General features: G+C 40.2%; 1 protein-coding gene across 4 annotated transcripts in view; it reads right to left on the minus strand.

The window, feature by feature from the left end:
- Positions 1-2893: 2893 nt before the first annotated feature.
- The window catches only part of PIGN (phosphatidylinositol glycan anchor biosynthesis class N), a 105952-nt gene continuing 85918 nt past the window's right edge, over positions 2894-22927 (minus strand). For 3 of the 4 annotated variants that reach the window (XM_081253030.1, XM_081253031.1, XM_081253029.1), the window contains one exon: positions 2894-4325. In XM_081253030.1, coding sequence (XP_081109156.1) covers positions 4202-4325 — 124 coding nt within the window. In that variant the 3' untranslated portion in view covers positions 2894-4201. The remainder of the gene's footprint in view (positions 4326-22927) is intronic. The other variant, XM_081253032.1, reaches the window with a different exon arrangement.

Here is a 22927-nt window from a genome sequence, read left to right on the forward strand (position 1 = left end):
TTCACGGCTCCCTCCCACTGGTGCAGGTCCCGTCCCTATCCTTTTGTCTCTGTTTATTCTTTTTTCTTTTGCCCTACCCAGGTACATGGGGAGTTTCTTGCCTTTCGGGAGGTCTGAGGTCTTCTGCCAGCGTTCAGTAGGTGTTCTGTAGGAGCTGTTCCACATGGAGATGTATTTCTGATGTATTTGTGGGGAGGAAGCTTTTCTCCATGTCTTACTCCTTCGTCATCTTGAAGGTCTCCCCCCGACACCCTTTTTTGAAACAGTATAAGCTGAGGTTTTTAAGTGCAAAAGTATGTGGGGACACTTCTGAAGTATGTGTGCCAGGTGGAAGGGAGACTTGAAGGTCGGTTCTGTGGTCAAGCAAGTGGAAATTTGGGGCATATTGCTATCTTGTCCCTTCACAATGCACATACCAAATTAAATTCCCCAGTACTACAAGAAATACACCTATTTAGCTTTGACTAGGTGTTTCTCAAATATATTTGATCAGGGAACCTTTTTTATTATGACATCTATTTGTATCCTAAGAAACCCATGTTCCAAGGGACATACTTTGAGAAATGCTGCTATGTGGCAAATACTGCAGTATTCAGGGTGGTGAGTTAACAACTGTGATCTGTGTTAGTGTCTCTAAGGAAATTAATAAGTGATACATTACTTCTAAAATGTTCTTTTTATAGAATGAGTATTAAGAGCAGAAATCCCACCCAACTCTTTTACAAACCACACTGATGCAGAAATGGGAAAATGCTACAAGATATTACTACAGTGCTGAAAGCACATACCCTAATAATCCCACTCTCAGGCATTTTACAGATAGAGAGAACGTCAGTATAAAAAGAACAACTCTGAAAAGGTGAGACATTACCAAGTTATCTCAGATCTCGTAAGTAATCCTCAGAACTGCTTGAAGGGGATCCTCCCCAAATGATTTGAGTTGGTTTGGCTCATTCTCTTCGGGGGGCTCCCCTGGCTCCGCTCCCCGACCAGTAGAGACAATCTAGAGACAATCCCCATGCAATGCCCTGACCTCTGGGCCTGCTCCATCAGAAATTACATATTTGATGGCACAGTTACGTATCAAAAGGTGAAGGCCAAAGGAGTCCCCAGTCCACTACAAGTGTGTAAGGGTGGGGCTGGGGGACATATATGCTCCTAATATCTGAGTTGATTGAAATTCGGAATGAGTTTTTCATGAGAAACAGTATCATAAGTGATGAGTAGATTTTCTAGGTACGTAGTTCAGCTCTATCATTGTTAAATCGTTTGAGGGGATTATTGTGAGAATATACTACCGCTTATAACATTATTTCCTGAAAAAATAAAAACGCATTTTGTGTTCTAAATACAGCACATTAAAAAAATAGTAGAGAGAATTAAAGCATTTGTAAATTACAGACAGGCTGCAGAGAGTTTCCTAAATCCTTAGGGTTTCCTCCAAGATTTATTCATGGTCCATGTGACATAGCATGTTTTTTTGTTGTTGTCCAATATTTTCTCAACCTGATATTCCCACTTTAATTCTTACAGCAATTCTTAATTTAAACAAATGTTAATCAGCAAATGTCTTAAGTCTTGACTTGAAAACCTGGTATTTATAGTTACAATGAAAAAGTAAATGCCTTAAACAGAAATATATTTTACTTAAATCTTATTTATATTTTCTCTGTTTTTCAATATAAAAATATGCATTTCAAAACACTTTAAGATATTCTGATAAGCTGTGAAATAGAAAAGGCCCATCCAGTGCACTGTTCCCAGGTGAGTCTGAGGGGTCCTGTCACAGTAGAGCAAGGCTGGCCTGTGGCTGTAGGGGCAATCCATGTTTTGTAAATTCACACTGATTTGAAACAATATTAAAAAGATGTGCTTCGAAAAGCAAAATAAAGATAAAGCACCTTTTACCATGTTGTAATAAAATATTCATTAATTCCTCCGTGTGAAAATCTGGAAAAAGATGAAAGGCAAAACTAGATATAAAAGGAAAAATAATAAGTGTTTATAAAGTCAGTTTTCTCTGACTTGTGAAAAGACTGATCAAAAATCCTTTGAAGCGGGGCTTCCCTGGTGGCGCAGTGGTTGAGAATCTGCCTGCTAATGCAGGGGACACGGGTTCGAGCCCTGGTCTGGGAGGGTCCCGCATGCCGCAGAGCGACTAGGCCCGTGAGCCACAACTACTGAGCCTGCGCGTCTGGAGCCTGTGCTCCACAATAAGAGAGGCCGCGACAGTGAGAGGCCCGCGCACCGCGATGAAGAGTGGCCCCCGCTTGCCACAACTAGAGAAAGCCCTCACACAGAAACGAAGACCCAACACAGCAAAAATAAATAAATTAATAAAAAAAAATACTTCAAAAAAAAAAAAAAATCCTTTGAAGCAATGTGAAAGTTCATGGGTTCTCCATCTGCCTATACCGTTTCAGCAGCTTCTTAGCCGTCCACCTAGATTTCATATTACAGACTGCATGAGGTCTTACATTGACATCAGTACGTCTCTGGTTCTTTTGTACTATAATGCTTTGGCTGATACCATGAAGTACTATCACAAGTCAATTATAACTACACTTCATAATAAATAGGAATTAAGAAAGTACATTTTGCCAAACTGATTTCTGAATCTCCTAAATTGTATCTGTTCACTCACCTGCCAATTTGAAAAATCTGCTAATTTGCAGAGGGCTTCCTCATCATTAATATGAATTAGTGATGCTATAAATTAATTCAAAATCAATTATTTTTAAAAAATGGGACTCAGACCAAGAAAGCTTAGCATCAGCCAAACTCTCCTGGCACACCATGGGCAAAAGGCCAACTCCACAGTGATATCTAAAGGTCACTTTACGAAGAATCCAAATAAAAATTACTCTCAAAATATTTTATCCATTAAAATTAGTTTATGAATAGAAATTAAACTTTAATGAGAGGACTTTGGGCCTTTGGGCTAGAATCTCACAACCAGAAAGAAAAGCAATTTTAACACTGACTTATGATATTTTCAGAAAGTTTAACCATTGATTTAAAGAATTCTGTTGGAATAATGCATGATAAAAGCTTTGGAAGTAAGAGCTATTGAATCTACAATTAAAAACTAATCATTTAGGGGCTTCCCTGGTGGTGCAGTGGTTAAGAATCCGCCTGCCAATGCAGGGGACATGGGTTCGAGCCCTGGTCTGGGAAGATCCCGCGTGCCGTGGAGCAACTAAGCCCATGCACCACAACTACTGAGCCTGCGCTCTAGAGCCTGTGAGCCACAACTACTGGGCCTGTGTGCCACAACTACTGAGCCTGCGCTCTAGAGCCTGTGCTCTGCAACAAGAGAAGCCACTGCAATGAGAAGCCCACACACGGCAACGAAGAGCAGACCCCGCTCTCTGCAACTAGAGAAAGCCTGCGCACAGCAACGAAGACCCAATGCAGCCAAAACTAAATAAATAAAATAAAAAATTAAAAAACCCCAAAAAACTAATCACTTAAATCTTTTTCCCTATGGACAAGACACAAATAACAAGCTTTTTCTGCTTTTCTATCTCCAGAAATTCCATGAGAATCCAGAAATGGAAAAAAAAAAAGTGAAGGTAAAACCTGCATCTAGCTGATTGACTATGAAAACTAAAAAAGCACTAAAAAGCACAAAATAGTATTGCTGAATACTGAAGAAAAATGAAAAACACCTGCAAACATTTTTCTACACATCCTGATTGTCTTTGTAATGTTGTTTAGTAGGTAGAACTACTTGCAAAACAAGTGCTGAGAATTGATAAATATTTATGGTGCCACCTGGTGATTTACTTCATGTTCAGCCAGTGCACTGATTTTGGATGTGATCAGTGCTGCCCACTCAGGAGCACATTCTCCTCTGCATATAATACAGGAAGCTGTACAGCTGGGGACCAGAGACTGTTACAGGTGCTCTGAAACCTCGGTGAGAAGAGTTGCCAACTAAAGGAAAAAATGAAAATGCAGAATGCTTTACTCTGCTTTTCCACAGATGTAACCACGACTTCATGCAAAACCTAAAGAAAATGGAAGCTCCTTTATTCCAGATAACCTGTAAATTCAGAATTCCACATATAATTTCCTTTAGATGAGCAGAGTATGTTATACATTAATATCCGTCTCCTTTATGAATCCTTGATAAGATTTTAGTTGACAAGGAGAATGAGAAACAGGATCTGGATGCTGAATGATGGCTTTGGCAACATCATATGAGATGGCTTTTGGGTCTGCCACACAGTGTGAGTTTCTTTGTTGTGAGCATCTGTGCCAGGCCATTGAGAAACACCAGAAAGATGGTCATGGACATGACAATCACGTAGTGGCTGATGCTACAGAAGGAGAAAAAGAAACATGTTACAGGCAGAGAGAACACATAAGAGGAAAAGCATAAGATCCCTCTAACTAATGTTTCTAAATGTACAGTTGATCCTTGAAGAACTCAGGGATTAGGGGTGCCGACCCTCTGAGCAGTCGAAAATCAGCTTATAACTTTATAGTCGGCCTTCAGCATCCAAGGTTCCTAAGTATCTATGGTTTGGCATCCTTGCATTCAACCAACCACGGATCTTGTAGTACTGCAGCATTTACTATTGAAAAAAATCCACATATAAGTGGATCCATGCAGTTCAAACCCATGTTGTTCAAGGGTCAACTGTGTATATAAAATATACAGAATTACAGAGGATACCAATGATTTTGAAATAGATATCAATATGTTAAAAAGGACAAATTTGTTGTAGAAGTAGTGATGAACATAATATTTTGAGATAGCTCCCACAACTATAATGATATGAAAATGTCTGATTGGTATTAGTAGTGCCTGTGTCTTTGTCACCATTAGAAACTGAATTTTAAAATTTAGTTTTTAGAAAAATAAAGATAATTTCCCCCCCTCTAATTCTTATATACTCTGAATAATATCCACAGACTCCCCAAGATGTCCCCAAGTTAAGTATTCTGATATTTTAGAGCATGCCATCCCATGTTCTGACATAAGTTAGAAGTACTCTGACAAAACTACCAGCCACAAAGAAAGAAAAATGTTACCCAAACTCAAATTCAGTGAAGCAAAAGTTTTAGTCAAAGAATCTAAACAAAAGAAAAGGGACACATCTCTCTATTAATCTCAGAGTCAAAGCTACTATCCCCAAGATGTTTGGAAAAAGATAGAATACGCTTAAAATTACTCAATCCCAGTTCCCATCTATCAGCAATATTAAATATTCAGTTTTTCTTTTTAAACACAGTACATAGTACAGGGCTTGATGATAAATTTGGAAATATGGAAAGAAATTTAGGACACAGATCTGACAAATGTGCAACAAAGCAGAGGCTTCCTATAGTGATAATAGTACAGTATTGCCCAAGCTAAGCTTCAGTGCAGATTGGCAAGTTATTTATTCACAATGCCTATCAGAGTTGTGTTTAACTGTCTAACTTCATAATAGATTCACACATTTTACACTCTTCAACAAAGGTGAAGGGAAGGTTCCGCAGGCCTGTAACCAAGCTGGCTTGATGAAGGGAGGTCATATTTTCTCCCCTTTCCTCTCCTCTACCCACAGCAAACAGAAGTCCTGGTGTGGGTTAAAGAAGCCCCTTCCCAAGAATGGCCCCCGGGACAAACCCCAGGGAACTTGTCTTAGGGCATCTGGGAAGGTGCCTTTTGGGTGCATCGAAAACAGGCCGATCAGAGAGGGACATGGAGACTAAGGGGAAAGGGAACAGCGGCCTGCAGGCCTCCCTCCCACCTTCTCAATAACTCCAGTCCAATAGGTGGGCAGCCCCCCAAAATGTCAAACTGCTGGCCCTAGGCCAACCTAGGCAAAGCTTCACTGTGCTGTCAGGTAGCTGCCCCATAGGCAAGGCCCCTCGAGGCCAGGAAAGAAGGGCCTCTATGCCACGCAGCTTTTATTTATTTATTTATTTTTGGTATTGTTATAAGCTTTTAAGTAAGAACCTCCAGTTGTAAAGCTTTATGGTTTGATAAGATTTCCTTTGGAAAGGCACTGATTCCTATTTAGAATCTTTCTCTAGGTTCACTGGTTCATCTTGTAAAGTAAATTTGATATAGAAGAGTTGGCTAATTAAAAAATAAGAATGAGACCTAGTTATGTTAGAAATCTGGTTCTGGACTAGGGTAGGCTCCTGACCTAAAAAGAAAACAGTAAGATTAGATCTGTAACTGCTAGCCAAATATTAACATTAAGTTAAGATTTTTGAAATGTTTGTTTATTTTCACTGTAAAAATAATGTAATAGAATATTGGACCTGGAATTTACTTCAATTTATGTGTGTATGTGTTTGTGTGTATGTGTGTTTGTATATTTTTTTAACCCTGAATTAATATGATATAGCTCTAATCTACCACTTAATTATGTAGATTTTACAAAGCTACTTTCCAACTTTAGTAGCTACAGAGGAAATAAATCACTGATAATTATTTATTTAAAAATGAAAACAATGATAAGACATTTTTATCATTCTACAAAGCCCTTCTGGGAATAAAACTATCTAGATATTTATTTTAACAGAATGCTCTTGAACAACTCATGCCAAAATAGACAAGATTATGTTACTAAAATTATGTGAGTTATGCTGAAATTTTATCACACTTAAGGTGGTAACTGGTTGACTGATTTTACTTTAAACATTTTCCAAAGTGGGGCAATTCAAGTTTATCACAGCACAGAGGTGTTAGAAAACTAGAAGCTTAAAAAAAAAAAAAAATCAGAAAAACTTCCTTTTCCAGGAGATGGAGTAGGTGTACTTTCCCCTATTCTTCCTGCCAAGTACAACAAAAACTCTGGGCATTGTATATAAAAGAAACATAAGAAGACTGAACAGTGGAAAGAATACACACAGGTTAAGGATCTTGGGACCCAAGGAATGACACAGTGGGTAGTTCCCTGGATTTTCTTTTTGCTGGAACAAATCGGAACAAACCAGAAATGCCAATGGACGTAGCCCACCCCCCCCCCAAAACAACCCAACATGATAACAAAAGCCTACTCTCTAGCCAAAGGACAGACAAGGAATGGGGCAGGCCCAAAAGATGGAAAACTTTTAGACAGTAACTGTTCCACTTCAGCCAGAAACCACAGAAAAAAGGGTGGTTCGGCTCCTACCTGCTCCAGCAAAGGCCGAGTGGGGAGCCTACACTTCCACCCTCACCAGGCTGTGATGAGGTACTCCAACGCCCATCCATCCCTGACCCTGAACCCCCATGGCATGAGAGAACGCTGAGTAGGGAAGCTGGTACTTTCACCCAAACCTGGCAGTGACAAGCAATTCCCACTGCCCGACAGTGTCAGTGGAGACCACGTGAGAAGCCTCGACTTGCACCCCCGTCCAGCAGTAATGAGGGCCCCCCTCACTGGGGTAGTATCAGACGAGGCCCAGTGGAGAGTCATTCACCTCTGCCCAGAGTTAACAAGGCCATTCCCCTCCCCACTGTGATGTTAGTGGAGGTCATGTAGGGGAGCAATAAGGACTTCCAGCCCTTCCTAGCCACGGAAATACCAGGGGAGGCCCAGTGGGGAACTGTAATTCCTTCCCCTGCCCTGTAATAACGAGGAGACCCCTTTGGGCGTCAATGGAGGCTGAATGGGGAACCTGGATTTCTACTCCACAGTCAGTCAAAAAACAGTTTGGTAGTTTCTTATAAAACTAAACTTGCAACTACTATATGACCCAGCAAGTGTACTTCTGGACATTTATCCCAAAGAAATGAAAACTGATGTTCACAAGAATGTTTAGAGGCTTAATTCATAATAGCCCCAAACGGGAAATAACCTCAATGTTCTTCAATGGGTGAATGACTAAACAAACTGTGGTACATCCATACTACAGAATACTACTCCGAAAGAAGAAGGAATGAACTACTGAAACACACAACAGGGCTTCCCTGGTGGCTCAGTGGTTGCGAGTCCACCTGCCGATGCAGGGGACACGGGTTTGTGCCCTGGTCAGGGAAGATACCACATGCCGCGGAGCGGCTGGGCCCGTGAGCCATGGCCGCTGAGCCTGCGCGTCCGGAGCCTGTGCTCCGCAATGGGAGAGACCACAACAGTGAGAGGCCCGCGTACTGCAAAACAACAACAACAACAACAACAACAACAAAAAACCCCACAACAACCTGGATGAATCACCGGAGAATTATGCTGAGCAAAGAAGGCTAATCCCATAATGTTACATACTGTATAATTCCACATATGTAACACTCATGAAATAACAAAACTACAGAAATGAAAAAAAGATGAATGGTTGCCAGGGGTTAAGGAGGGATGGAAGCAAGAAGGAAGTGGTTTTGCCAATAAAAGGACAACACGAAGGATCCTGTGTTGATAGAAGCTGTTCTGTATCTTGACAATATGAACGTCAATATCCTGGTGGTTCTATAGCTTTGCTGCATGAAGTTACCCTTGGGGGTAACTGGGTAAATGGAGTACAGGATTTCTGTATTATCTCTTACAATCTCATGTGAACCCATAATTATCTCAAAATAAAATGTTTAATTGAAAACAACTGGCAGCTTGCAGACAACACAAAAACAGGAAGTGGGCTGGCTTGCGCTAAAGGGTCCTAGATTGCTGACCTCTGCCCTAGGCTGTCAGGTCCCTGGAGGCAGGGACCATGGTCCCCGTTTCTCTCCCCATTGCATCTTTAAGGTCCAGTTCAAGGCCTTGTGGGCCCTTCAGTATTTGTTAAGTTATTAAAAATGGTAATTTGTAATTAAAAGAAATCAGAAAATCTTCTTTTGTTTTATATACTCCGGTAGATTTAGCCTGGACTGAAATCAGACTCCCCTAAAATAAAAGTCATAGACATATAATCAAAATTAAATGATAAAAGACAAAATCCCAAAATATTTAAAGAAACAGAGTCTCTCCCAAAATGAAGTAAAACTAGCTCTAGGAGAAATTAAAACATAAAGATAAGTGTAATTCTGGCATTAGAATCAATAATCAGAACCAGGGAATGGAACAGAAAGCACCGTACACTAAAGATAAAGGAACCATCACAAAAAACTCATGCCTGTTCTGGCTACGCTCACTTTAATTTTATGGGCACAGATGAGATTTGGTTCTCATGAATGCCTCAATTCTGACTGCACACTTGTGAATTATTTTTCTGTCTCCAAGTCAAACCATTTAATGTCCTTTCTTCTCAAAGTTCTATCACCTTCCTCCCCTCTCAGGAGATGACTTTGCTTATTTGAGAAAACTTTACTGAGAGCTAAGAGAGAACTTCTCTTCTTGCTCCAAACCTACTAAAACACCCATATCTGTCCATATTTCCTCCTGCACCTGATCCTGTCTAAAACAAACCCCTCCACTTCTGTTCTGGATCCTGTTCCAACTTTCCTACCAAAGGACTTTACTTTTGCAATGATTCCCCCGCCTCTCTTATAGCGACATTTTCCCCTTCTCTAAAGCGAGCAAAGCTGTCACCACGGAGATGTGTAATTTCTCTCATCCTAAAAATAAAAAACTCTCCCAAGATCCCATGGCTTCCTCTGGCACCATCCTAATTTAAGGCATTTTAAATTTGATATGTAAAACCCAGCTCTTAATTTCCCAAATCTTCCTTCATCAACCTCTCTTTTCTGAGGGGTTTCTCCATCTCGGGAAATGGCTTTACCCTTCATTCACTTAGTTACTCAAGATAAAAAACCTAGGAGTCAGGGCTTCCCTGGTGGTGCAGTGGTTGGGAGTCTGCCTATTGATGCAGGGGACACGAGTTCGTGCCCCGGTCCGGGAAGATCCCACGTGCCACGGGAGAGGCCACAACAGTGAGAGGCCCGTGTACCGCAAAAAAAAGAAAAAAAAAAAACCTAGGAGTCACCCTTGATTCTCACCTTTTCTTCTCCTAGCACATCCAGCCCATTAACAAATTCCACTCACCTCTCTTTCAGAATACTTTGTAAATCTAGCCTCTTGTTACCATTTTGAATCACTGCCCTAGTCGAAGCTGTCATCATCTCTAGTTTAGAATACTGCAAGAGCCTGTTAACCAATCTTCCTCTTCTCTCTCTCAATCCCTGAGTATGTTCTCCATATTGGCCAAAGTGTTGTTTCCAAATGTAAAGCGTATCAAATACTTCCCTGCTCAGGAGTCTAATGCTTTGCCTTATACTTGGAATAAATTCCTAATTCCTTACAATGACCTTCAAAGCCATAAGTAACATCAACTGTCTTTCTGAACTCTCTCCCTACCATGTTTCTCCTCACACCTTTCTCGTCACAATAACCTTCATGTTTTCAAAAGTAATGACATCGGGGGCTTCCCTGGTGGCGCAGTGGTTGAGAGTCCGCCTGCCGATGCAGGGGACACGGATTCGTGCCCCGGTCCGGGAAGATCCCACATGCCGTGGAGCGGCTGGGCCCGTGAACCATGGCCGCTGAGCCTGCGCATCCGGAGCCTGTGCTCCGCAACGGGAGAGGCCACAACAGTGAGAGGCCCGCGTACCGCAAAAAAAAAAAAAAAAAAAAAAGTAATGACATCGGGAAATGGTTATCATAGAAAGCCAACTTAAAAAAAAAACCTGTATATGTTTGCATATAAATTAAGTCTAAAAGGAGATACATCAACCTGTTGGACAGAGGTTAACTCTGAGACACTGAATTATGTGTGACTTCTTACTTTTTCTACATGCTTTCTGTATTTTCTAAAATGAGCTTGTGATACGTTTCTATTTATGTGATGTTTACAAATTATGGTAGGTTTAGACATAGAACTCTTGGCCGAGCTCATAATTATCACAGAAATCTTCAACTCTCTCCCATTTCTGTTCCTCACAGGACATTTCAAAATCTGCAATGGTTCCTGAGATAAAAATCCTCCAGCCAATAAGCTGGATATAATGGTCACAATTCTTCATGTTATAAGAAGGTTCACTCGCCAACCCAGGGACTGGAGTTTGGAGTCAGAGGTGAGATGAGGGATGGAGTGCAAACTGCCCAGTCTACAGCCTCGAGGATCAAATCCAGGACAGCCCAATCTGACCCTGGTTCCATGGGAAGACCAGGCAAGGAGGTTAGGAGGCAGGTAGATGAAGGAAAGCCACGAGGATTGTAAAAGGTTACACTATAAAACGAATATACAGAATGTGGCCTATCCATACAATGGAACACTATTCAGCAATGAAAGGGAACAAAGTACTGATCCATGCTACAACATAAAGGAATGCCCAAAACATCACACTAACTGGAAGAAGACAGATGTGAAAGACTACATATTGTATGATTCCATTTATTGAAATGTCCAGAATAGGCACATCTGTAGAGACCGAAAGCAGATTAGTGGTTTCCTGGGGCCAGGTATGGGAATTGCATAGAACTGAATTAGGCACGGGAGAATTTTTTGAGTGACATTCAAAAATATTCAAATATTCAACAACTAGATTGTGGTGATGGTTGCACAACTCCATAAATCTGCTGAAAAATCACTGAAGTGATTTAAATCATTTAAAACCTTAAAATGGATGAATTTTATGATATATAAATTATACCTCAATAAAGCTGTAAAAAAAAAAGAAGAGATTATATTCTAGCAGATGTTTTTTCCATTAAATTTTACTATCACTTTTAGGTGTTTTTAAAAACTTTAAAATATTAAATATGACTTGACCTCTTAACAAAGTAGTTTTGTAAAACCAGAAAGTAGGTGACCCATCCTCAAATTTAGTGACAGTCTGTTTATAAAAGGTATTCCACAGATCACCTATCTCCTTGGCCTGAAGTGGCCTGAAATCATGGACTCTTGGCTCATTTAAGCTAACAGCATTGGCAGGGAACAGTTGTGAAGCTCATCATCTTCGTGCCACTGAGTCTAAGGCATTCAGTTTGTTATATTTTCCATCAATCAAGTCTTGGTGTCATCACAGCATAGCAGAGTTAAAGGAGCATCAACTTTCTACTTGAAATGAGTTCGGCTGTTCCCACTCTCTCCCCTTGACTATTCTGACAGCATTTAAATCAGTAATTCTAAAGGTATACATATGAGATGGTAGAGGGACAGGGTCTGTGTGTGGAGGGGCATACAGAATCACCAGGCAGGCCTGTTCAACGTGTACAATGGGTGATAAAAGGTTGATTATACTTCTCAATTAGGATAATGGGCAATAGAAGCAGGTCCTATCTGTCAGATGTACTGGGAAAGAAACAGGTTGAGAATCACTGATTTTAATAAAGCTTAGTATTCATTGTCAAGTGTAAAGATATTTTATGGCACTTATTAATTACATTTAGGAGGATATTAAAATATTACTGAACTTAATGATAAGTTTTCACTATATCTAAAGATAGAAGTGATACTTTAGTTGTCATTTATATTTTAATAATGTATAACAATAGTGCATGTAGGAAACAAAGTCCAAATGAATACCACTATCAAACTAAAGTTCAAACTGATGATGATGACTATTCACCTCATATCAAATACATTCAGAACATAAATTTAAATCTATGTTTTTATAGTTATGAAAATTCCCTCAAAGGAATTTTTTCTGTAGTTTAAAAAATGCACTTCTCTCAGTATGCAATATAAAAGGCAATACTCTGTAAAGTTTATGGCCTGCTATAAATGAAGAAACTGTGTAAAAGATCAAAAGAAGAAAATGCTAAATTACAGCTCTGTCGGCCCAACTCAGTTTCATGGCCTGGGTAGGATATTTTTCACATGGCTGTTGAAAAAAACACCTGATGCCACAAGGTTCTCCAGAAAACCACAGAAATTATACCTACGGTTTCAGGTGATCATACTGACTGGAGTGTATTCCTTTAACAGTTTCCATTAAAGTCTGGTAAAATCTGCTCCAAAGATGCATTTTGAACATATTGGACTACACTTACAAACAGATATCCTGTCTTATGCCCTAGCAATGCAATCTTTATTTTTAAAGACACTATTATTTATTAACCTGAAACTCATAGCTGAGGAATCTCTCCAACCTATTTTGAAAACCCACTGCAGTACCCACGACGGCACTACAGACATTACAGATACATGTCAGACTGCATTCATGGGGGTCTTTAGCCCCTAGTCCTCTCTCAAATTCTAGGACAAGTTCTCACCATTTATGTATTTATAAAGCAATAAAATAGTGAGGACAAAAGGACAACATTCCATTCCTGTGAATAATAGGCATGGGATGGCTGAAGTTATTAACTGTATTACTAATACAAAGGAGTTTGGAAATAAAATTTGTCACAAAGGGAAACCACTGCAGGAGCACAATTCAAATAACCCTGGTTCCCATTAAGGAAATTATGACAGAAAGTTTAATAATATCTGCAACATGACAAGGAACTGCTCAGCTTTTCAAATGTATATCCACATAGGAATAATTAGAAAGCCAAAACTTAAAGCAATATTCTCACAAATAAAATGCAGGAAAAAGTAGAATAATGAAGTTTTGATAGGTGAACCTTATTATATGGCGCTTTACTTTTGGATCTTGAAGTGTATTTTCCCCCACTATCCAAGCCTTATCCTGGCAATCAATCAGATGCTTATGAAGATGCATGAACCACTTCTGCACATTAGACCTGTATCACATGGTTCACTGAGGTACTATATGCCATTACTGCTATACAGGATGCAAAGGAAAGATTTTAGAATTCTAACTCACCGACAAGAGCAGCAGCAGCAACGAAAACCTCACCTTGCAGCATCAATTGGGGCAATTCCACTTAGAAAGCTTAATTCCACTAACTCAGATTTCATTCTGTCTCTCCATCCCGACCTCTTCCACCTCCCCACTCCCCATCATCTTCCTTTCTCAAGTAGGCATCTTTTGTACAATACAATAAAAGACAAAGAAGACAAACAGAGCAGAGCAAAGAGATATTTCCGCAGGAATGACCGGGAGGGGATGTGGGTAATTTATGTAGGATGGTTCAATGTTCTCAGCCTGATGAATAGAACTGAGCTCTGAAATCTGAAGTCTCAGAGCAAGCATCCCAGTTCACCTATGGGAGTTAGACTCGTGATGATGAAGCATTGAGACTGAGATAAACTGAGGTTTAACATAACTTATTAACTGGCTACACCTTTATTCTCTTCCCATCCACTTTGGATTTTTAATGTTGTATAGATGAGGATGTGAAGATTACACCAGGACAAAAGGCATAAACCGGGGCTTCCCTGGTGGCACAGTGGTTGAGAGTCCGCCTGCCGATGCAGGGGACGCAGGTTCGTGCCCCGGTCTGGGAAGATCCCACATGCCACGGAGCGGCTGGCCCCATGAGCCATGGCCGCTGGGCCTGTGCGTCCGGAGCCTGTGCTCCACAACGGGAGAGGCCACAACAGTGAGAGGCCCACGTACCGCAAAAAAAAAAAAAAAAAAAAAAAAAAGGCATAAACCAGGACTGCTCCAGGTAAACCTGGACATACGATCACTGTATGTGTAGGGCAGCTCCCTTTATAAAAAAATACTATTACCACAAAATATTTCTACAGCACAGTTTTTACCCTGTATAGCATTAATTAACTATATACTATTTTAATATGTAATATAAATGAAGTACAGTACTGAAACACGGAGTTAGCGTCCTTTTCTCATGGCTAGTGCTGCTGAGGGAGGGGTCATTAATGCATTCACAGCCTACAAGTGCTAATGCACCATTCTGTTTCCCTTGATTTGAATGATGCTCATTGTTTGTTTTATGCCTCTGCAGCCTCTTTTTTGCTATTATTTTGTGCTTTGATGAACACTTTATTTCCCATGATGGTTGTGTAAAGGAATGCAAGGAAGAGGCCTGGAGGTACCAGACGCGTGCCAAGAAGAACGTCACACTAGATATTAAATTCAAGTTTTGCAATGGGTCAAAGCCTCTTTTAGTAACAAAAATAAAGATAGATAAACTGGACTATATCAAAATTTAAAACTTCTGTGCAAAGGACATAATCAACAGAGTGAAAAAGCAAACTACAGAATGGGAGAAAATATTTGCAAATCATATATCTGATAAGGGGTTAATGTCCAAAATACATAAAGAACTCCTACCACTCAACAATAAAAAACCAAATAACTCAAATGAAAAATGGGCAAAGGACTTGACCAGATATTTTGCCAAAGAAGACATACAAATAGCCAACAAGCACATGAGAAATGCTCAACATCACGAACCATTAGGGAAATGCAAATCAGAACTACAATGAGATATACTTCACACCCATCAATCAGGGTGGCTACTATCAAAAAAAGAAAAGAAAACAAGGATTGGTGAGAATGTGGAGAAATTAGTCTTCTGCACTACTGGTAGGAATAAAATGGCACAACTGCTATGAAACACATTATGGCAGTTCCTCAAAAGATTAAAAACAGAACTACCATATGATCCAGCAATCTAATTTCTGGGTGTGTATCTCAAAGAACTGAAAGCAGGGACTTGAATGGATAATGAACACCCATGTTATAGTAGCATTATTCACAGTAGCCAAAGGTGGGAGCAACCTATGTGCCCACTGAGGGATGAATGGATAGACAAAGTGTGATATACACATACAATGCAATATTATTCAGCCTTCAAAAGGAAGGAAATTCTGATATGTACTCCAACATGGATGAGCCTTCAGGACATTACCCTAAGTGAAATTAGCCAGATACCAAAGGACAAATATTGTGTGACTCCACCTATACAAGGTACCTAGAGTAGCCAAACTCATAGAGACAGGAAGTAGAAAAGTGGATTCCAGGGGCTGAGAGGAAGGGAAAATGGGGAGCTGCTGTTTAATGGGTATAGAGATTCAGTTATGCAAGATGAAAGAGTTCTGGAGATTAGTTGTACAGCAATGTGAATATATTTAATAAAACTGAGCTGTACACTTTAAAATGCTTAAGGTGGTTTTTTATATTATGTATATATTACGATAATTTTTTTAAAGAAAAGAAAAACATTATCAAGGAAAAAGACTGTCAAAGTTGGCAATTTGGATTTAGTGCAAAGTACTATGACATGGTAATGGGCCCTGTAACATCGCTGAAGCCTGGGAGGACAGACCTTGAAGGAAGCAGGAAAAAATTATGCCTGGAAGCACAGAATAACTTCAGGGATCAAAAGAGAATTGAAGCCTGACTGTTAAGGTTATGACACCAGGAGCACTTAGGATAATGCTTAATCACCCTGATGGTGCTGGTTTAGTTCGTTCCTCTATTTCCAGACACACATTCTACCCCACCTGTCACTCCACGGAATGAACTTGTATAAAAAAGGCAGTCAAGGGGCTTCCCTGGTGGCGCAGTGGTTGAGAGTCTGCCTGCCGATGCAGGGGACACGGGTTCGTGCCCCAGTCTGGGAAGATCCAACATGCTGCGGAGCGGCTGGGCCCGTGAGCCATGGCTGCTGAGCCTGCGCGTCCGGAGCCTGTGCTCCGCAACGGGAGAGGCCACAGCAGTGAGAGGCCCGCATACCGCAAAACAAACAAACAAACAAACAAATAAATAAATAAATAAAAGGCAGTCAAGATTCCTAACTCCTAGGCAATAATTCACTTGTGGAAGTAACATCTAGAATATTAAAGCTCCGGTAGAACCAAAGTACATGGCTGCTCACTTATATGCCAACAGAATGTACACTGTATGTAGTTTTGTACTCAAGGTTCTCCAAGTTTAGGTTCCCAAAGGCTATTTTCTGGAAATTTGTTTACCCAAAACCTAAGGTTTCTGAAATTCAACTTATTTATCACACTCCAGATGAGTAGGCATTGGGCTTTTTCACCTCTATGCTTTGCTCATATCCATTACGTCTGCCAAAAATACTCTAAGTCCCCTAACTGAAATTATACCCTTCATTCAAGGCCCAGCTCAAACGCTGACCTTGAGCAATGTTTTCTCCGTCACTGCAGTCGGAACTGAAGCGGCCTCCATTCGGTATTCACATAATGCTGAAGCACATGCTGCCTCGTTTTACAGTTATTCTGTCTTACAACCCTGAATGCAGGGGCCATGTGTCAGAGTCATATCCTTCCAGGGCTGGAATAGTCCTTATAAGTTATACAGTAGAACTTCCCCCTCAGTGCTTGAATTCCCTACGAAAAACTCTGATGCAGGAGTTATCCATCTCTAGCAGTGGGGCATCACCAAGTCTTGAGGAGGCAATCCCATTCATCTTTGGGCCCTTGGTAACACCTGGGAATGCTTCATGGATGGTGAATGCTCACTATATACTTTTTCCTGAAGAAATGATCTATATATTAAATGTACATACAATGCAAAAAACTGAAACCTACGTATTCCATGTTATTGTTAAAGTCTTTCAGAGCCAGTTTCTTCTGCTGTAAAGTAGAAATAATTAAATTTTCTTCACATCACTGTCATTAAAACTAATGAAATAACCTATGTAAAACTCGTAATACACTGTGTGCAATAAATGACATTTTAATACTAATTATTATATCGATTTAATACCTTTCTCAATAATCCTTAACTTTACTCATTTGCTGCTTAATTTAATCTGGCTTTTCCCCAGATTTGGGTATAAGTTTTTTTCTGTGGCAAAACAATCCAATCCTCCAAAAGGTTCTGGAAACTTCTAGTGATCCCAGAAAGGAGGAGAGATAAACATGATTGCATTAAATTCCTTAAAACAGTTTAACTTAACATTTCTAAAGAAAGACATTGCAGAATTTTCCAGAGAAAAACGGTGACTATCTTTAAACAAGCAACATGAAAGACTGGGAAAGAGAGAAAATAATTTTTGGACAAAGAAGGATACAGGACTTCCGGAGTGGATCAAGGGCTGATGTTGATGCCAGAAGGTGGAAAATGAAATGCTAAAAAGGGTATTCTTTCTCTTTCTCTCTCTTTCCCTCCCTCTCTTCTTCCCTGCCTCCTCCCCACCCCTCCCTTTCTCTTCCTTCTTTTCTTCTTTCTTTTTCTTCTTTTTGATGAAACAGTATATTACTAGAGAGGAAGAAAAGAAAAGGTAATTTGAGGGGTTGGTGTTGAGGGGAACGTTCTGCTAATTAAGTTTTAGATGAAAGACTGAAGATGACAGAAAGGGAACAGGGCCAACAGTGCTGAATGGAATGGGATCTGTGAAGAACTGACAAGAGATGGATGTGAACAAGAGGGCACAATGTAATGAGAAAGACAGGATTAGAGTTGTTGCTCAATAAGTACTTGTTGAGTGAAAGCATGAAAGACTAAATAAGTCAGTAAGTGGGGGAAAAGGTCCTGAATTCTGGGATCCAATGCTGAAAAGAAATCTCTACTGGAATCCTGAGTAAAAGGTAACCAAGGTCAGCAAATGTGACGCAGCTAACGAAAATTTCTGATCAGGGCCTTGCTCATGGGTATCTTGATTCATCACTATGTCCGTGAATTTGCCCTTGATTCTCTGTAGCCCTAGCAAAAGTCCTTCTAGGGCACACACAAAGCTTCAGAATTTCCTAAGCATCACAGTACTGCAGCATTTCTTTAACCGTATCTTTTAACTCTCCTAGGAAGAGAGTCTTCTTTATGTCACAAGGTTTTTCTCTCAACCACCAGTATGAGACTATCTGTTGCCATCTTCTGACATAAATAAGACGCCACTTTGCCAGCCATGCAGTCTGGCAGTGCGTGCTCGGGTCTGGGGTGCCTGGCAGCAGCCTGCGTGCCCCGTGACGGCCTTCCCCTAGCACAAAGCTGCCACCAGCCTCATTCCCTGCTTCTCAGTATTTTCTCTTTGAGGACACAACTCCGCTCTGTACACTCAACAAAGGCCTCTGGCCCCAAACAGGACTTTTCTGACCTAAGATGCCCTTACTCTTGGCTCATTCCCTCCTAATCAATATTTCTTTCTCCTGTAAATCCTAGATTTATATTATTCAAAACTTTGCAGTGAATGGTCCCTTTGCAACAATCACAAACATGGGATTAGACACAGAGCCACTTTTCAAAAAGAGGTTATTAGAATTACAAAACAAAGACTCCGGGGAATTCTAAGTAGAGGCACTTAGGGGCAGTGGAAATACACAGCCCTGGTGCCCAAGTGCTGCCTCCCTGACCTGCTCAGCCATTTACAGGCTCTGTGGCATGAGCAAGTTGCACTCTCCTTAGGGCCACGGGGTCCTCAACTGTAAAATGAGGCACTAAATATATCCGTGGTGGAAAATAATGTGTACTTCACAGTGCTATGCTAAAGATCACATGAAATAATGTGCTGGGAGATACTGTAAACATGGTGGCACAATACCAGTGTTGGTTATTAGTGCTACAGCTGTGACCAGGGGCAAGCCTTTGGCATCCTGAGCCTCCTACTCAAGTTTGAGCTTCTGTCTTGTTTTGCCTTTTGCCAAATATAAACAGATTCCCTGGTCTCTGAACTGCCTGTATCATGCCTCTCAGGGCCCATGTCTCAAATAACCAACTGCTGGGTACGAGATTCTGTGTTGCAATGCCTTGCTTTGACCTTGCGGGGATGGGTCACTACCCTACTCCGTGAACGGGTTTACTACATTTGAGCCCCGATGCTGGGCCCCAGTTCTGACACAGGGTAACCAGATCTAGGAACATTCATGCCTTCCAACTATAATATCATTCCTCACATCACTCATGGCTGAAACGAAATGATAACAAAATCTCAAAAGGAGGTAGGAGGGTATTCCCAGGTGATAACGGCCTTATTTCTCCTTCCCTTTCCAATTAAGCTTGAAAGAGTGGTCTGGACTTCTAACTCTACTTCCTGACCTCCCATTTCATTTATGACTTTCCCTTTAATTTTTTTTTTTGAATTAGGACCTTTTTTTTGTTGTTGTTATTTCAGTATATTAACAATATACTTATTTCCTGTTTCTCTTCATCTTCCTCATTTTTCTTTTTTTTTTTAAATAGTCATCAATTTTATACACATCAGTGTATACATGTCAATCCCAATCTCCCAGTTCATCACACCACCACCACCACTCCCCCGCCACATTCCCCCCTTGGTGTCCGTAAGTTTGTTCTCTACATCTGTGTCTCAATTTCTGCCCTGCAAACTGGTTCATCTGTACTATTTTTCTAGGTTCCACAAATATGCATTAATATACGATATTTGTTTTTCTCTTTCTGACTTAGTTCACTCTGTATGACAGTCTCTAGATCCATCCACATCTCAACAAATGACCCAATTACATTAGTTTTTATGGCTGAGTAATATTCCACTGTATATATGTACAACATCTTCTTTATCCGTTTGTCTGTCGATGGGCATTTAGGTTGCTTCCATGACCTGGCTATTGTAAACAGTGCTGCAATGAACATTGGGGTGCATGTGTCTTTTTAAATTATGGTTTTCTCTGGGTATATGCCCAGTAGTGGGATTGCTGGATCATATGGTAATTCTATTTTTAGTTTTTAAGGAACCTCCATACGGTTATGGTGTATCTCCATAGTGGCTGTATCAATTTACATTCCCACCAACGGTGCAACAGGGTTCCCTTTTCTCCACACCCTCTCCAGCATTAGTTGTTTGTAGACTTTCTGATGATGCCCATTCTAACTGGTATGAGGTGATACCTCATTGTAGTTTTGATTTGCATTTCTCTAATAAGTAGTGATGTTGAGCAGCTTTTCATGTGCTTCTTGGCCATCTGTATGTCTTCTTTGGAGAAATGTCTATTTAGGTCTTCTGCCCATTTTTGGATTGGGTGTTTGTTTTTTTAATATTGAGCTGCATGAGCTGTTTATATGTTTTGGAGATTAATCCTTTGTCTGTTGATTTGTTTGCAAATCTTTTCTCCCATTCTGAGGGTTGTCTTTTCATCTTGTTTGTAGTTTCCTTTGCTTTGCAAAAGCTTTTAAGTTTCATTAGGTCCCATTTTTTTTTTTTTTTTTGCAGTATGCGGGCCTCTCACTGTTGTGGGCCTCTCCCGCTGCGGAGCACAGGCTCCGGACACGCAGGCTCAGCGGCCATGGCTCACGGGCCCAGCCGCTATGCAGCATGTGGGATCTTCCCAGACCGGGGCATGAACCCGTGTCCCCTGCATCGGCAGGCGGACTCTCAACCACTGCGCCACCAGGGAAGCCCAAGGTCCCATTTTTTAATTTTTGTTTTTATTTCCATTACTCTAGGAGGTGGATCAAAAAAGATCTTGCTGTGATTTATGTCAAAGAGTGTTCTTCCTATGTTTTCCTCTAAGAGTTTTACAGTGTCCGGTCTTATGTTTAGGTCTCTAATCCATTTTGAGTTTATTTTTGTGTATGGTGTTAGGGAGTGTTCTAATTTCATTCTTTTACATGTAGCTGTCCAGTTTTCTCAGCACCACTTATTCAAGAGGCTGTCTTTTCTCCATTGTATATTCTTGCCTCCTTTGTCATAGATTAGTTGACCATAGGTGCATGGGTTTATCTCTGGGCTTTCTATCTTGTCCCATTGATCTATGTTTCTGTTTTTGTGCCAGTACCATATTGTCTTGATTACTGTAGCTTTGTAGTATAATCTGAAGTCAGGGAGTCTGATTCCTCCAGCTCCTTTTCTTCCCTCAAGACTGCTCTGGCTATTCGGGGTCTTTTGTATCTCCATACAAATTTTAAGATTTTTTGTTCTAGTTCCGTAAAAAATGCCTTTGGTAATTTGATAGGGATTGCACTGAATCTGTAGATTGCTTTGGGTAGTAGAGTCATTTTCACAATATTGATTTTTCCAATCCAAGAACATGGTATATCTCTCCATCTGTTGGTATCATCTTTAATTTTTTTCATCAGTGTCTTATAGTTTTCTGCATACAGGTCTTTTGTCTCCTTAGGTAGGTTTATTCCTAGGTGTTTTATTCTTTTCATTGCAATGTAAATGGGAGTGTTTCCTTAATTTCTCTTTCAGATTTTTCATCATTAGTGTATAGGAATGCAAGAGATTTCTGTGCATTAATTTTGTACCCTGAAACTTTACCAAGTTCATTGATTAGCTCTAGTTTTCTGGTGGCATCTTTAGGATTCTCCATGTATAGTGTCATGTCATCTGCAAACAGTGACAGTTTTACTTCTTCTTTTCCAATTTGTATTCCTTTTATTTCTTTTTCTTCTTTGATTGCTGTGGCTAGGACTTCCAAAACTATGTTGAATAATAGTGGTGAGAGTGGACATCCTTGTCTTGCTCCTGATCTTAGAGGAAATGCTTTCAGTTTTTCACCACTGAGAGTGATGTTTGCTGTGGGTTTGTCATATATGGCCTTTATTATGTTGAGGCAGGTTCTCTCTATGCCCACTTTCTGGAGAGTTTTTATCATAAATTGGTGTTGAATTTTGTCAAAAGTTTGTTCTGCATCTATTGAGATGATCATATGGTTTTTCTCCTTCAATTTGTTAATATGGTGTATCACATTGATTGATTTGTGTATATTGAAGAATCCTTGCATCCCTGGGATAAATCCCATTTGATCATCGTGTATGATCCTTTTAATGTGTTGTTGGATTCTGTTTGCTAGTATTTTGTTGAGGATTTTTGCATCTATATTCATCAGTGATATTGGTCTGTACTTTTCTTTTTTTGTAGTACCTTTGTCTGGTTTTGGTATCAGGGTGATGGTGGCCTCATAGAATGAGTTTGGGAGTGTTCCTTCCTCCTCAATTTTTTGGAAGAGTTTGAGAAGGATCGATGTTAGCTCTTCTCTAAATGTTTGATAGAATTCACCTGTGAAGCCGTCTGGTCCTGGACTTTTGTTTTTTGAAAGATTTTTAATCACAGTTTCAATTTCATTACTTGTGATTGGTCTGTTCATATTTTCTATTTCTTCCTGGTTCAGGCATGGAAGGTTATACCTTTATAAAAATTTGTCCATTTCTTCCAGGTTGTCCATTTTATTGTCATAGAGTTGCTTGTAGTAGTCTCTTAGGATGCTTTGTATTTCTGTGATGTCTGTTGTAACTTCTCCTTTTTCATTTCTAACTTTATAGATTTGAGTCCTCTCCCTCTTTTTCTTGATGAGTCTGACTAACGGTTTATCAATTTTATTTATCTTC

This window comes from Mesoplodon bidens (genome assembly GCF_964165515.1).
Source record: "Mesoplodon bidens genome assembly, chromosome: 13".
In the NCBI taxonomy this organism is placed as follows: Eukaryota; Metazoa; Chordata; class Mammalia; order Artiodactyla; family Ziphiidae; genus Mesoplodon; species Mesoplodon bidens.